At 36.8% G+C, this 16,651-nt stretch overlaps 1 protein-coding gene across 5 annotated transcripts in view; it reads left to right on the top strand.

Moving 5' to 3' along the window:
• NFX1 (nuclear transcription factor, X-box binding 1) overlaps positions 1-16,651 on the top strand; it is a 120,966-nt gene that overhangs the window by 24,137 nt on the left and 80,178 nt on the right. For all 5 annotated transcript variants that reach the window (XR_011002719.1, XR_011002718.1, XM_068201123.1 and 2 more), the window contains exons 4-9: positions 1,703-1,780; positions 4,043-4,148; positions 12,936-13,007; positions 14,678-14,817; positions 16,020-16,119; positions 16,256-16,473. Coding sequence is in view for 3 of the 5 variants with exons in the window: in XM_068201123.1 (XP_068057224.1) it covers positions 1,703-1,780; positions 4,043-4,148; positions 12,936-13,007; positions 14,678-14,817; positions 16,020-16,119; positions 16,256-16,473 (714 nt within the window). In the remaining 2 variants the exon portion in view is untranslated. The remainder of the gene's footprint in view (positions 1-1,702; positions 1,781-4,042; positions 4,149-12,935; positions 13,008-14,677; positions 14,818-16,019; positions 16,120-16,255; positions 16,474-16,651) is intronic.

Below are 16,651 nucleotides of genomic sequence, written 5' to 3' on the forward strand. Positions count from 1 at the left end.
CTAACACAGCACTTGTAAACTTCTGAATTTCAGTGATCAGAATAGAAGTTAACAAAAATGTTGATAAATAGTTTCAAGTAAGGAATCTTTTTATCCCAGAAAGAAGGAGAGGATAGCAGTTACTAAAACAATCTCTAGTAAAAGGGAATGAGATGTCTTGATTCTGCTTAGACAACTGTCCTTTCAGTGTCTTTGGATGCAGTTCTGCCTACTTCACTTCTGTTCTTGAGAAGATTAATGAAAAGTGGAATGTTCTTTCTGTAGGATCATCCTCATTCACACTTTCTTTAGTAATCAGGATTTGTAAGGAGTGCTTATAGGACCACTTCTTACAAATGTGTATGTCAGGAGTCATCCTATCATCATTCTATACTGCTGTAATTGCACCTGAATCCTGGAACAAAACTTATTACTCCTGATTTGGGAGGAAGGCAACCATGCATGTCCCGTGTGGGTGAACATACATTAATGTGCTTTGACCAAAGATAATCAGTGACCATGAAGAAGAAAATATATCTTGCAAGGCTGTTTTTAGTAGGCTCCTATTTTTTAGGGACCTTCACTATACTCTGGAGAAACTGTTGCTGGTAGAGGACTAGGCATCTAGCTCCAGGGAAGTTGTTGATAGTAGAGGTCTTCTGCTAGCCTCCGGAAGCTTTCAGGATAGACTTACCTTCACAGCTTTTGAAAACAAAACATAGAATAAGAATGAAAGAAATTGTTAATGCCATAATTAAGTATAATGTACTGTACTATACTGTAATCTCATAAGGAATCATGTAGTATTTAGTATGCTGGCTTTAGGAGGACCCACATAAGGTGCTTACAGTTTTGTCAGAAAATACGTCTTTTAGTTGTCTATTGTTTTTGCCTTCCTCCTTACACTTCTCTCTGAGTTGCTTCTTCTGAGTTCCTTCAGTTTCTAGCAGTCAAAAGACAAAAAGTCTTGGTCAGGAAATGGAGATTGGTCTTGACCATGAATGTGAGAGTATATGCCTTGTGCCACTGTTGTAAAGCTGCTCAGCCTATAATCATACAGATCTCTGCAGCAATCTTGGTGGCACAGTAATATGAGCCGGGATAAAGAGGAATGTGAATAGGCATGAAATATTGGAAAGAACAGACATGCATTAGGTTTGCATTTCTAGACTCTCAAGGCACTCTGTAATTTGAATAATTTCAATTTGTGAAAATAATTTCCGTTGTACATTATAATGGGTAACATAAGTTGTTCAACCCAGTTGAAGGTGAACCAAGGTGTGCCTCTCGTTGCACTGCAGTTGTCTTGTCATTGGCAGAGTTTCCTGTTTGCAATCCCTTCTGCTTTCATAAAATGAAATTATCATGAATCTTGGTCAGATTTCTTAATAGAGAAGAATAGTTCTAAAATCACAGGTTTATTAATTTACCAGCACTGAATTGATTAAGAGAGACAGAAATTGTTAAATTGGGAGTTTAAAATCTGGCTTTGCTTCAATAAAAAGTTGTAGCCTGTTGAAATGAAATACCATGGCTGTGTTGATGTCAATACTGTATAAAATATATTCTTATTAATGTGTTTTCTCACCGCTTCTGAGTAAGTGGAAAAATAATTTATTTGCAACTGTGTTAAGAAGCAAAGCAGAATAACTTATTTTACGCTTGCAGATTAGGTCTCTTACTTACTTCAAGTCCTTTTTATATATATTTTTTTAACCTACAGATGGCAATAGCGGTTGGAGATGTCCAGCTTGTCAGAATGCTTCTGTGCAAGTTCCTAAAACTTACACTTGTTTCTGTGGTGAGTTTCTCACTTGCTTTTGCAAAGAAAAACAGTTGTGTCGTTTTGATTCCTTTTTCTTAATATAAATTTTAGTATTGGTGCTCATTTGTTTACATGCTTGAAACTCAATTTAAAAAAAAATTTATTGACACTGGAAGGTGGCTGCACAGAGAATCATACATATGCCACTTGAAAATGAAAAGAAAATACTAAGTCCCAAGTCGTAAATATTTTCATACCATTATGTAGAAATAGTGATTTTTATGGAGTAGTGATAGATTTTGGCTGGTATTTTGTGAGCTTTTCTTCTGTAGAAGGAATGGAATAACCTGCGTATTTATGTCTTTGTGGCAAGACCAAAATAATACACAATTCAAGGATACAACTACCTAAACCTTTAAACTGATTCAGCAATTTTGTGGTTTATATTGTTCAGGGACACATGGAGCTTAAATAGGAAAAAATATTCAGGCTTTTGAGACCTCTGTGTAGATATGCGTTTAATAAAAAAGGTAAATGGCATGAGTACAGCACTCACCAAGCCATAAATATAACACAAAAAGGAGACATTTATTATGTTACTTAATTGCATAGATGGGAATAAGTTTTGTTTGGAATCTATACTTCTGTGATCTGTGATCTGTATTGTTTTCACATAGCTTTCTTTTCCTTAAATCAGTCACTGGAAACTTTCACCTGACTTTCTAGAAGACACAGTGTTATGAAGTTGAGACAGAAACTGTGTCAGTAAACTTGCTCTAAAGAGGCAAGATTTGCTAAAATAAGAGAACTTTATCTTTTTATCTAAATGTGTTAGTGAATTAGTTAGAAGCAGTGAAATGGCAGTTAAGGCAGAGTTTTTGTACAACAGTGTGTGAAATCATATGAATATAGGGATAATAATTCAGGTATTAGAGATAATAATGCAGTCAGAATGAACTGACCATGAATGAAAATTAGACCAAATGAAAATTAGACTTTTTAAAAAGACAGGACATCCTTCTGTTAAATAGGGAAGAAATTCTCCTTAGCCTAAAGATGTTTCATGGTTTAGGATATCTATAGTAAGAACCTTAAATTGTCTGCAAAATTATTACTTGCAGACTACCATGTAGTAACATAAGAGTTCAATCTTCTGCAGATAATTTTATGTTAATGATATATAATTTGGACATCATCAGTCACTTATGCAAAGCTATCTTGTATTTGATACAAAGTACTATGTGCTGAGTGTGGTTAAGTGTGATTTTTTTTTCCCATGCTTTCACCCATGAGGAAATTCCTATCTTATTTTTCTTCTGAAGCTTCAGATTTTTGTGACTTTCCTGGGTATTCAATTAGTTTAATTGAAACTCAGGTGAATAAATGCTATCTGGAATGTTTATTCATATTTTTCTAACTTAATACTGTAAAATATACAGAGGTGTATTTAAAAAATTTAAAATTATGTGACTGTGTCACCAAAAATACATTTTCCTGCTGCTTTTGATAATCACAACTTAAATTTGCAACATTGGCTCAGTTGCTTCATGTTAATTTAATTCCTCGCTTCCAGAAAGCCAAGAGAGTGTTAATGATGGCAATTAACCTTAACCCTGATGACCATGTCATGTACTTAGAGCTATGAGATTTGATGATAATATCTCAGATTAATGAAAATAGGTTTAGGGCTTATCTGAAATACAGAATACTTGAAGCTTGTTTAAGACTTTTTGTTTAAGACTTCATTCATCAAAATTCATCAACCTTTAATATTTTGATTAATGTAGAGCCTGCTTCTTTTTATAGAAGTGACTTTCATATTTGCCCACTCATTTAATTACCTATTCCCCATCACCATACCAAGTAGATTTTACTTTCTGCGGTTGGTATCTTTTTACTTTGTTCCTTTCTTTTCCTCCCTCCTGCATTGAGACAGCAAGGGAGTTTCACCCTACAGTTTTCTTAGCTATTGTGCACCCTGACCAACTGCAGGGGGCTTTTAGTTTTCATGTATTTTATCAGTTTCATTTAATGTATCAGCTACCTGCATGTCTGCTGATTGAGAGTACAGAAGGAAAGAATATTCTGGAACTTGCTATTCCAATGGTATATTCTTTTAAAGAAGATGAGTAGGTATCAGTACAGAATAACATAAACATTTGTGTAAATTTTTTTTTGTCAAAGAAGACTACGTGCCAGTATTTAACGTATCACTTTTACTCTTTGGTATGCTATTTTTCACAAATGCAGTCTGGTATTCAAAGCAATAAATACCTTTTTGTCTTTGACATGGTTTAGGTAAGGTGCACAATCCTGAATGGAATAGAAATGAAATTCCACATAGCTGTGGGGAGCTTTGTGGAAAGAAGAGGCAGTGTTTGGACTGTCCACATCTTTGCAACATGTAAGTAAATGTTTATTATAGAAACGTTATTATATAAACATATATAAAACATATATATTATATACACACATATAAACATATATAAAAACACATATATAAATGTATACATATCTAAAAACTATATATATACACACACATTATATAAATGTTTATTTTATAAACACTGAAAAGATTTAGAGAAAATTTCTGAAGACTGTATTTGCTTATTTTTTGACTCAAGGATATGCTTAGAGATTTAGAACCTATAGAGGTTAATAGTTCAGTTGAAGCCTGAAAGAAATGAAAAGCCTTTTGTGTTGGTATGTCTAAAGTGAGTTCATATGAGAGCATGAACAGGATGTTCACAATAGTTGTAGCAGCATTTCTGTCATGTTTTAGGAACCGAACCAGCTATCTGACTTGGTTTCAAGAATTTTCATTGAAGAAAAGAAATAATAGTGTCTGAAAGTAACTCTGAACATGTGCAGTGGTCCACCAGATTTTTCCAGTGCTGTTATTTATGTAAAAGTGTTTGAATATCTTAATTTGAGATCAGTGTTACTTGTTTAAACTGGAAGACCACTTCTTTCCTTTGTTTCTTTTTTAAAATTTGGATTGCACACTGAAATGAACAGGGCTATGCCTTTATTAATGTTCAGCTCTTTTATTAAAAAGACACCTGGGCAGGGGTCCCAAGGGGAGCTCACCCCCTTTGTTGTAGCTCTTCCAGGTGGCCGAAAGGAAAGGAGGCGTGCAGGGTATGTCACTGAAGTCCAGAGCAGCAGCTGTCCCTTTTTCTTCCCTGTGGCACAACCAGTGGCCAGAGGGTGAGGAGTGCAGAGTCTGTTGCTGAAGTCCAGAACAGCTGTCCCTGCTTCTTCCCTGGCAACAGCACCAGGGCTCTCCGTTTCTTCCGTCTCCACTTGTCCCAGCCCACCCCAGTCTAGTCGTTATGGTGACAGACAAAAGTTGATCACAGGTTGTGTTTCCCCTCTTCCTCGGCTAGGGCATTTGTCTATCCCCCTCTACTGTGTTTAGTTCTTTATTTAGGGGTGTCTTTACCCCCAAAAAATGCTCCCATGATCCCAGGGGGTTTTCTTAATTTGCATATTAGTCCCAGAATGTCAGTGTAGTGGGGGGGGAAGGCAGGTTACCTTTGGGTAGTTTAGAGAAAACAAACAGAGCAATTAACTAATTAACATATCAATATCGGTAGCCAGCAGTCATTCCAGTGTTGCCACGGGAACTAGGAAGGCCCTGCCTGCCTCTCTGGGGAACACCTGGAAACTTTGTTCATAACACAAACTGTTGAGGATAAAAGGGCATGGGTATTTTTTTTTTTATTTGTTGAGACCATCAGATAGTTTAACCAGAATCTCTCATGGAAGTTTTAATCAGTATATGTAACTCAGATTGGTTTTGCTAACATTTTCGTATAATTCAGTGAAGAGAGGCAAAGGAGGTGTCATGGTTTAGAATGCGAGGAAAATTTAGGGAAGTGAGGAAAAAGCTTTTTGTGTAACTGACAATCTGTTGAACCAATGAGAAGCTGGACAAGCTTTTGTGAAAGACACATGTGAAAGACGAAAGAAATCCGGCAACTTTTTCTTTCCCTTCCGGCTAGGAGCGAGGTAACACGGCTCTAGGCGGCCTCTGCCACGGGGCCGGACCGGCCGGCCCTGCCGCAGGGTTGAGCCCCCATTCCCCGGGCCGCCTGCACCCGGGGCAGGCGGCCCAGGCAGGGAGAGGGGGTGCCGCGGGGCTGCATGGAGCCTGCCTTGCCAACATCTGACTGCCTACTACACCCTCCCCCCGCCGACCCAGCCTAGCCGAGCTCGACGGGCCCCGGGAGCAGCCCTGGGAGCCGGGATTTTAGTCCCGTGGAAGTTGCCCGCAACCATCGTGCAGGGGGGAGGAGAAGCCACCCCCCACCCCCGGTGTGCTGCTCCTGCTGAGTTCTGGCCTGGCTGATTAGATGCGAGCTGCTTCCGTATTTAGAACTCCCGCCGTCTGTAGCACCCAGCCCGACCGGGCTCCAGGGGGGATGTTAACCCTTTCAATGCTTTAATCTTCCCTCCAGTGAGAGAACGGAACAAGATGCAAGCGTGTAAAAGAACAACATGAAAATATCATGGTCAGTGAAGAAGACGTTAAGTCCCAGATGGGAGGGAGGGGAAGATGCCTTGATCTTAGAGGCTGAAATCTTGTAAGCTATGGAAAAGAACCTCTTTTTCCTTATAACACAGGAAACTATAGGGAGATGAAAGTGTTCAAATTACAGATATCGAGTAAAAACCTCCATGCCAAAATAAACAGATGTTAAAGTAGCTGTAATCCCATGAGCAGTTTGAACAGAGAAAGACAGAAGAGTAATCCTGCATCGCCAGAAGAAAAGATCTCTGTTCCCAGGGATGAAGATGATTTTAGAGATAAATAATAAGAATTTTTACCTTTGAACAACTCATCTTTAAAACAATACCCCATAAGTCAACATGGCCCGTCGACAAGCTGTGGGAAGGCTTGTGGAAGTGGGAAGGATTTCACGATAACAGGGTTTTCTGGGCGGCTGTTACTCGTGTCAAAATTGAGAGCCAAAAGAGAACTGTTTTTTTCCTCTTGTGAAGGAGCTCCCATAACCTTAATAAGAGGGACTTCTCTCCCTAAATGAACTAAAGAAAGACTAATTTAGAGGTGGTAAACCAACTAGAAATTTTAGGTTTTGTTTCTTACATTATCAGTGGGAAAGAAAAGGTTGTGGGAGAAGTGTTCTGAAGGGTTTGTTTTGATTCTTACTACTTTTTTTTCTTTTAGTTACTTTTAGTAAAATTTCATTTATACCCTTTTAGAGGTTTTGAACTTACTTTACCTTTCTCCTAATCCTATCTCACAGCAGGAAAAGAGTGCACTGGTAATTAGCCAGCACTGAAGTCCACCACACTCATCAACACATTGGTTGGGAAATTTTAAAATTAGGAAAATCTTAAATTAACAAATCGTAACCACTAAAGGAGGGCATCTCTGTTTTCAATTTTGGATTTTGTACATTACATTTTTTTTAGTAGTGTAGTTGCACTGATAAGATTAACAACATTATATTATTATTTTCAACGTATAAATATGTTTGCTTGTCAGAAACACAAATTATATGTTGTTCCTATTGTATCTAGCTTCAATTTCCATGGAAGTTGGTCCTTAACATCTGTTCATATTTCTGGTTTTGGAAAGTTTTGATAGAAGCAGTTGTTTCTGCTCTTGGTCAGAAACTTCAGTCATTCCAACAAATAGATTGTCGTCTGACACTTTTCCCAAGATTTGCTAAAGCTTGGAACTTTACTAGAACTTAACTCTGAACTTTGTATTTAATGTGTTCTGTTTCAAATATATTTAAACATTTTATTGAATGTCAGAATAATTCTTTAATACTTGATTCCCATACATGAAAATGTTAATTAGATTTCTTTTTGATATTAGATTTAATTTATATTTATGCATTATGTATTTATACATGCAGATTTACATTTTGTTTCATTTAAGTGTCATGGCTGTTTTCTTAATTTACTTTCAACTTTCAGACTACACTTGAGGTAGCTGATACCCTGAACAGAACACTGATTCTCTTGGATACCAGCTGCAGGCCTCCATCTCAGGAGAGTCATATGTTCATGGACATATCTTTTGCCCAGTTAGAAATAAGTAGACTTCTTAATCACTTTGAGAACTCCCTGACTGCATTTTGTTGCCTGACAAACTTTGCTGTAGGGCTTGGAAGCAGATGTTCTTCTCTTCTTTCCTGTCCTAGTCTACAGCAGAGGTTCAGTCTTTGGCATTCTCTTCTGGGAAGTCTTTTGAAGAGTAGTGACAATACTGTGACATTGGGGTGCTACAAATTCTTAGTCTCCTAAATGTCTGATCTGCATAAAAGCTGTGAAAATTGAGTCCAAATTTGTGGCCAGTTGTAGCATATTTAAAAATGTTATCATTCAGTTTTATGTTTCACATGAATAAAAAACCATGATGAGATTACCCAGTCCTGGAGGTAAGGCAACAGTAGGCATGCAAATCAAGATAATGGATGTTCCTGACACTCTCTAACTTATGATAGTGAACTGGAGAGGAATGCACTTTCATCAGTTTTGGACATTCATCATATTTTGGACACTTCTTTCTCCCATACAGGAATCTTCAGTGTCTGTGAGGACACAGGCAGCCATCATCTGCTGTATCAAAAAGCAAGTAGGAACTTTGTTCCCTCTTGCTGTATCAGTGGTGGAGTTAAGAGATGCAGGGCTCTATTATTTGAATGCAGATGATAAGTCTGGATCATGATATATGTCTGGGCAGAGATTTTCTTCAAGAGAGTGCTCAAGGTTAGATGTTGCCATCTGGGGCAGGAATCTATTTCATGATTCTTGATTAAGTTTAGATGATCTCAGAACTTTTTCTTGCAAGCATTAATTTCTTTGGATTGTGGATTTTGCTGTGTGCCATTTTCCCCGACTCTCACATGTTCCCATAAGGTAATAAGGTTTGAACCAGAGCTGTGATTCTGTTTGCAGATATTCTAAAAGCTGTTTTGTTTTTCCTTTTCAACACCACACCCCATTTTGGTGAAAATAAGTGAAGGTAATTTACACTGCCAATTTGACAGGGGCGATTTAAAGGACACAGACACCAATGGAAAGAATGGTCTTCTTATTTTACAATGACTATTAAGGTAATACAAAAGTAAAATTATACATTCAATAAAACTACATGCTTGGCTGTAGCAACAAGCAAAAATAAGCAAGGTAGTGCACCTAGTCATTACTATACGAGAGAAAGGATAGTGATTGAGAAAGGTAGATGCATCATCAATTGCCTAAATACTTTACTGTTACCCAGAGTCTGCAGTCACTGGGAAGCTCTATTTCACAGTGAGGAACAGGAGACCCCTTCCCAGCAATTAGTAAAATACTACATGGTGAGTCCACCTGTAGTTGAGGTCTTCAGATTTGCCCCTAAAGTGGGTCCCAGCTTTTACAGGCCCAAATCAGCAAGTCAAAGTGACTTGATTATATTTTTGGCACAGAAACATCTGAATCTGATGGCACACTTGCTGACCAGCCAGAACCAGGGCTTAGCCAGAGCCCATGCCTTGGCTGAGAGGGTTTTCCCCTAAAATACCCTACAAGCAAATCTCCGTTCATGTTAGTTGGGAAAACTTCTCAAAATGATACATTTCCTGCAGATAATTTCAGAAGGTTATGTGAAAGTTTAAAAAGCAGGTGGTTTGGTGTTAAACAGTGGGTATAATCTCTTGGTCATCTATTTTTACCTAAATAATACTGATGGTGTCAGTAGTCACACAGTACTTGGGATCCATCTGGTAAATCAACTCTGGTTTAGGCCTGCTGCTCAGGCCTGAGCATATCAACTGGTTTAGTAATAAATTTAATATTTACTCAGATTTATTGAAATGGTAACCATTTATATAAGCAGCTGATTTGGCAGAGCTGAGGAACAGGTAAGCAGATGTTTGAAAGGGGAATGCTTTGCAGACCTTTTGCTAGTGTTGTGCTGTGGCCTGCATAACACTTCTCATGGTAAGTTCTCTTCACATTTTTAGTTTAAAAACACGGAAATTTATTTTACAGTGTTAGGTTCTACATCAAAGAAACATGTAGCTTAACCTTCAATACAATGTTCCTGATAATAAACTTCTTAACAAAGCAAAACTTCTTTTAAGGCTCTGAAGTTCTCCCTGCCAGCTGAAACTATGCAAGGCCTTGAGAGCATTTGAAAAAGGTCTTACAAAGGCAATAAATGAAATTTTCTCTCTGTCAGACAACACCCTTTTTCTGACCCAGAGATGGGGCAACTGAGAGGCATTTTAAAAACTTCTATGCCATTTTCAGTCTCATGAGAAGGGTGAGACAATACAGATGTTATAATTCACGCCATCACAATCAGAAGCCAACTGTATCCTAATTACATTAGCATTTCTTGGCCTGTCAGCTTTTTGTCACACCATGCTGTAGATGCCTTAAAGCCAGTCATCTAAAACTACCTCTCGTGGGTCCTAGTACAAGGCATCTTTCATAGTTCTATTTCTCCAAAGTATCTAGTCTTATTTGCAAGGCCATCCTTTGAAATTTTTTTTTTTCTAGCTCCATTTATCTCTCAACAATATGTGTCCTGTTCCATGGCATTTCTAAGTCAGCATTTCTTATCTCAGAGTTTGCATACAGATGCATACTGTGTGGGCCTTCTGTCAGGCTCTGAGAACTCTCTACAAATCCATTTCCCACATCTTTTTATTGATTTAAATTTTACTAGCTGGACTTCCTTCATAGATCTTTGGTGCTGTAATCTTCTCTACAGCAGTTGAAGTCCCTTTTTTGTCCTGTTACAGTATCTAATATTTTCACTGTCAGGCAAATGGAAGTTTAATTTTTCCTCTGTGTAGGTGTATCTATCTTCACAACTTTTCCTGTATGCCAGTTCTCTAGAGCAGCAGCAGTAAATTGCAAAATAATCCTCCATGCTAATGATAGATAATGAAGATTCAGTTAAAAAAACCTCTGCATTCACCAAACAGAAGTTAATACTGAAGACTTCAGCCTTTTTGAGTTGTTTACAAATTTGTCAAGTCATTTAACTTAGTTTTTTGCTTACTCCCCTAAACCAGGACTAAATCTCTAAAGGTATTACCTATCTTTATCATCTAAGGAGCATTTTCTGCACTTGCTATGCATGTATCTGTGCTGAATGAAATTTGAATTTCAATCTTAATTGTTGTTGTATGGGTCAAGTATGTCCTAGAACTGTACTCATACTGTAGATTCTGTCTAAACTGAATTGTACCAGAGACATGGTATCTGTAGGGATGCATAAAGAATACTTATTTCAAAAGTCAGAAGTTTGATTTCAAAGCATTAGTTTTTGCATTACTAGAATTTTTCTATTCTTATTAACAAGAGGTCAGAAACATATATTGTCAAAACTTTGAGATGTCTGAAAATTAATTGTCTGATACTGTTCTAACAAAAGGAGTCCTTCTATAAGACTGCAATCTATTATTTCTGGTACTTACAACTTTAAAATATTTGTGATCAATATAAATTGCTGTTGTGTGATACAGTATCATCAGAAAGTGTGCCAGGAGTGGGGTTATGGAAGAAATCTTAGCACTGCTTGTATATGAGAGTGTTGAGAGAAATAATACGCCAGGTAAAAAACTTAACAAGACTTCCGAAGATGATGTGCATTCCCACTTTTCCAAGTTAGGACCTAGATCATAGTTTTTTGAATTTATATTTGCTTTAATCTGATTCCTAAGTTTGTAAGTTGGCATCCAGCCTTTAGAATCCTACATGGATCTGTGAGAATTCAAGTCAAGACAGTGCAACATATGGTGCAGTCCTTTTACAAGAGGTTTTCTTGTAAGATAGATTTTCTTGTATGTTGCAGAATGCATCTAATTCTCATTGTCTCAAGTTCCACAATACAGTTTTAATTAATTCAGTGGTTTAGCTTTCTTCCTGCTTTACTGTGTATTCATCTAGTTTTTCTTTTTTCTCCGTTTCCTTGTGCCTGCTCTGGTGCTTTTTCAACTCTTCACTATGTAATAAAACTGACCTGTCAAAAGAGGGAGGGTTATGGTGGTTTTGGTGGTTTGTTTTTTGGATTTGCTTTATGTGATGGGGGATTTTTTTCATTGTTTTGAATTGGTTTATTGTGTAATTGCTTGGCTTTACAGTTAGAACGGGTATAGGTTGAGTGTTAGATTAGGCCTTATTGTCAACTAGGAGGAATGGTAGAGGAAGAAAGGAAGCCAGACCACTGTTGACAAGCTGGAGGCATGACTCAACTATATTGCATGACTGTAGTAACTGGTGTACTAATTAGTTCTTGTATAGTTACTGTCCTTGAGGAATTCAGTAGTTACCATGTAACTGGATAGTCTGTGTTTATGGGGTTTTCTGATGTTTCTGAGTTTTTTCTTTTGGCTAGGATGTCTGTGTTGATCAGTCCTGGCCAGTAATAATTGCTCCAAATGAGAGCTGCTATTCTTGCAAATTAAGGGAACTGTGAGCTGGCTAAGGAAGAGTGCAGACAAGATAGTTAAGTATAATTTCACAAATCTGGGCTTGTCTGTACCCAACTAAGTTCTTACATGCAGATAGGGAACATCTAGTGTTTCTTGAAGTAGGAGGTAAGATCTGATATGTAGAGGACTAGAATTGATGACACTCACAGGAAATTGCACTTGATAGTAAGAAAAAAACTGAGACAGACTTGCTGTGTCTCCCATGTGTTACCATACAGGAAGAGGAACAGCACCTCTTACTGGTGCCACTAGAAGTGCTGAGTTCAAAGATAAAACCATTAGCTCAAAAGAAGAAATTATTAGAGAAGTTTTTATCTCTGTCGTGTTTAAGATCACAGAAGAAATAAATATGTTAGTGGTTTGGACATAAGATGATTGTTTTGGGTGTTATCAGTAATGAAAACAGTTGAGTTGATGCATGTTTGCTGGTGAAATGCAAAATATTAAATGTGTCAGTAGCAGAATTGATTTGTTAGTAGTACTGTTGATACAGCGGCAGGAATACAGTTTCCTTCAACATTAGTGGTCTTTGAGACTGATGCAATTATAATAATCAAATTTTTTTTCTTGTGTTAAGACTGCTTTCACACCCTGCGGGACTGAGTGTAGGAGTCCTGTATAATGTTCTGATAATGCACTGACTTTGGGTCATGGTGGATTGTGTCTCTGGGATTGTAATAAAGCTAAACTTAACTTCACTTTTTTGACTTATTTCTAAGTCTGTGCCACCCAGGACCGTGCCCTTCATGCCCAGCCTTTGTGACAAAAACATGTGAATGTGGACAAACAAGGTAAGCATTCTTCTACTATGCAAACAAAAGTTTAGTTATTATAAACAAAAAAAAAGAACAGTTTAAAACTTTATATACTAATTTTTTTCTTTCTTATAGTTTATTGAAAATGTAGTGAACAAAATTTAATCTGAGCTGTAACTTGAATTTGTAGTTAAAATGATTTGGAGAATTTTATATTTTGAAAAAAATGCAGTTACTTTTAATTTTTCAAGAAAGTAAAAATAACAAAAAAAACATGTCAATTCATGATAAATGTAGCTGAATTGTTCGAGCAGCCTGTAAGTTGATTTGATTTTGAAATCCCATACTAGTATTTATTCATTTTATTTGCTAGAAGACTGAGAATTTAATAGAAAAAGGTTCACATTTTGTCTGTCTGAATGAAATGAGGTCTTAAATTACTTAATTTCAAAAATAATGTGCTTTTCTTAGAAAGTGTACAGAGAAGTCTATAGTGTATTCTAGACTTGAAAGTTATCTTTTCCTTGCATATTCAGTACATATAGTGTCATTGCCAATGGCAATATGGTACTGCCTATACTATGTGTGATTGCTAATAATCAGTTGGCCTGAATCTTTAGAGTCCCTTTTTCTAGTTACATAGAACTGATTCTGTGTAATAAATTGCCTGAGCTTGTTTACAGAACCCAAAAAAAACCATAAACTGATTTCAGTGTTACATTCTTGCTCTGTAAAAAAGATTTTTCAGTTTTTTGCAATTATTGCTCAGAGTTTGAATCTAATACTACACAGTCTTAATTTTCCAGAAGGTACTGCAATTTCTATGGCGGTATTTGTAGATTAAAGCACTTTGTCTTCAGCAGAAAAATGGGATTGCTTGTAGATTACTGAATTTTATCTTCCATAGTAATATTACCTCCTTTTATTGTTTAGCGTTGTTTTCTTTTCTTTGTGTTGTTGTCTTGTTTTGTTTGTTTGTTGTTGTTTTTCTGACTTCTTTCATTTAAAAGTTTAATAGATGCAACAACTTTGTTTTATATTTTTGCCCATTTGTCAGATTACTTCACCAGATTGCTGATTTTGTAATAGTACATTTGATACTTAAAACCTGCTTCAAAATAGCTTTTCATATGTACTATATAAGCATCCATGGTGTATGGCATGGCATTACCAACTTAAGGATGTTTTAAAATTACTATTTCAAGTACATATTTTACAGCCAATTATATGAGCCATCCAGAGTTGGAAAAATAAGAGAACTGATTTTGTTTCTTTTTTTTACAATTTAATTAAAAACTCAGTTGTTTTCATAGACATCTGACCCACTGTTAAGGTCCATATCCCTATCTTCATTGTGTTCAATGGATTTAGGATTATTTAAGTCTTCAGAAAGATGTCTGTATTGTCTGACAATGCATACATGAGTTCATGCATTAGTTCACATTTTAGTGTCACCTTGGGTTGTTTTCCCCCATTTTCTTCAGGAAAAATTCTGTAGACTTACTACTGTTACAGGTGTTTTACTTTAGTGAGGTGGAAGAGGGGAAGCAAGGGTAAAACTAGGGGTGTTATTTCCTAAAAGCTTTCATTAATAAATTATGCTGCCTTTTGAAGATTTTGGCATTTTACTGAAAATGTATTTCCTTTTTATTAAATACTGTATAGATGTCAGGTAGCTGACAGGGTATGATGTCATTTCTCTACAGTCATTCAGTTCGCTGTGGCCAGTCAACAAAAATTCATTGTTCTAATGTATGTGGAAATACTCTAAACTGTGGAAAGCACAGCTGTTCTCAAGTGTGCCACGCAGGAAAATGTTCACCTTGCCAGTTAACAGTACAGCAAGGTAAGTACTGAAATGCTTTACTGATATCCACCCTATACAATGAGAACAAGAGGGTGGAGAAGATCAGTACCAAGAGGCAAATGCCAGTTTTTACAGCCAAAATCTGTTGCTGGAATCCTGCCATGATTATTAGGTTGTTGGAGCATTTGCCTTATTAGGACAGGCTGGTGATACTGGACTTCCTTATCTTGAGAGGTCTGAGTAGTGGCCTTTCAGTAGCTAATAAGTAATTTAAGAAGACAGAGATGGGGTTATGCATGTGTGAGGAATAAGAGACAATGAGCTTAAATTCTTTGTAACTTAACTCTAAGGGAAACCTCTTTTCTTGGGATTTTCAAGACCAACTGAATAAAACACTTGAGTAATGTGGTCTGATCTCATTTATGACTGTGCTTTAGGTAAGGGCTTGGACTAAGTAATCCTTTCTTATGTGAATTATCCTGTGATCTTACTGATTTTTTTTACTGTAATTATAAGAATTAATTAGACAGTAAATGAAAGAAAAATAGAAGAAGGTATAGGAAAGTGTAATGTGAATGGGGGGTGTGGGTCGGAGACTAATACTCCAGAGCTCTTGTGACAAACAGCCTGGAGTTTATTCCTCCAGCTCCTTTTATAGGAGCTCCAATTACACATGTGATTCCTTGAGGTCTTAGCCCCATCCAGCTCTCTGGCCAATGATACCATCTGCATTTAGAGTGGAATGACATTGGCTGAGGGTCCCTGTGCAGATTGAATCCATCCTATCCTTTCCCCACTAGGGACTCCAGTGCCACAGGACAGTACAATTCAATAAGCTTCTCATGATTTCTGTTAAAATTTTCTAAACCTTGAATGGAAATTAAATTGACTGAGTATGTATGCCAGTATATAAATAACTTTATAGAACAGTTTATACAGAAAATTGCAAGTTAATTTTCTCATTTTTAAGGTAATAACTAACTTGCTATGTATGCTGCTTTAATAAATAAACTTTTTGTACACATAGTACCACTTTATTAAAACAAATAATGCTGTAATTCCAACTTTTGTAGGACAAAAATCTTTCATTGATGAAATAAATAAAAAGAGGAGCAACTTCTTTATCCTTCTAAAAATTGACTGTAACAATTTTTCACTTTTTACCTTTTTATATTTCCTGAAGGTGTTTTGTCACTGATATTCTCTTGTATTGTTTTCTGTGGAATATTGCTTTCTTTCAGTGTGTTATTGTGGAAGCAACTTTAAAGAAGTATTGTGTGGATCAAAGGAAGAATTCTCTGACGGTTTTGGGAGTTTCTCATGTCAGAATATATGTGGCAAGTAAGTTCACTATGACGTACACTTTTAAAAAGATGAAGGTCATTCTATTCACAATGACATATTGTGATACTCTTAGATAATTCCCCTTTTAATTTTTTTCTTGTTTTCTATTTTGTTTCTTTGATTTTTTTTCCAGAAAATTAAATTGTGGGAGGCACAACTGTAAGCAAGTATGCCATCCTCAGCCTTGCCAGCTCTGTCCACGACTTCCACAAGTTGTGTATCGTTGTCCCTGTGGTCAGACTCCTCTCAGCAAGTTACTGGAACTAGGATGTGTTGAGCGTAAAATTTGCACAGATCCTATCCCATCATGTGGAAAAACATGTGGCAAACCTCTTTCTTGTGGTAGCTATGGTAATTAGAAATTTCTGTTATCAGAGTATTCAAAGTGTCTCATAGTGTCACCAGAAATCAGGTGAATAGAGCTCCTGAACACCAATGCAGCATTAAGAAGCAGGCATGCTTTATTGCGGTACCAGCTGCAGGTGGGATAGCTTCACCTAGAATCGTGCATTCCGATTCTCTGCAAGGA

The sequence above is a fragment of the Anomalospiza imberbis genome, chromosome 1, assembly GCF_031753505.1.
Source record: "Anomalospiza imberbis isolate Cuckoo-Finch-1a 21T00152 chromosome 1, ASM3175350v1, whole genome shotgun sequence".
NCBI classification, from domain to species: domain Eukaryota; kingdom Metazoa; phylum Chordata; class Aves; order Passeriformes; family Viduidae; genus Anomalospiza; species Anomalospiza imberbis.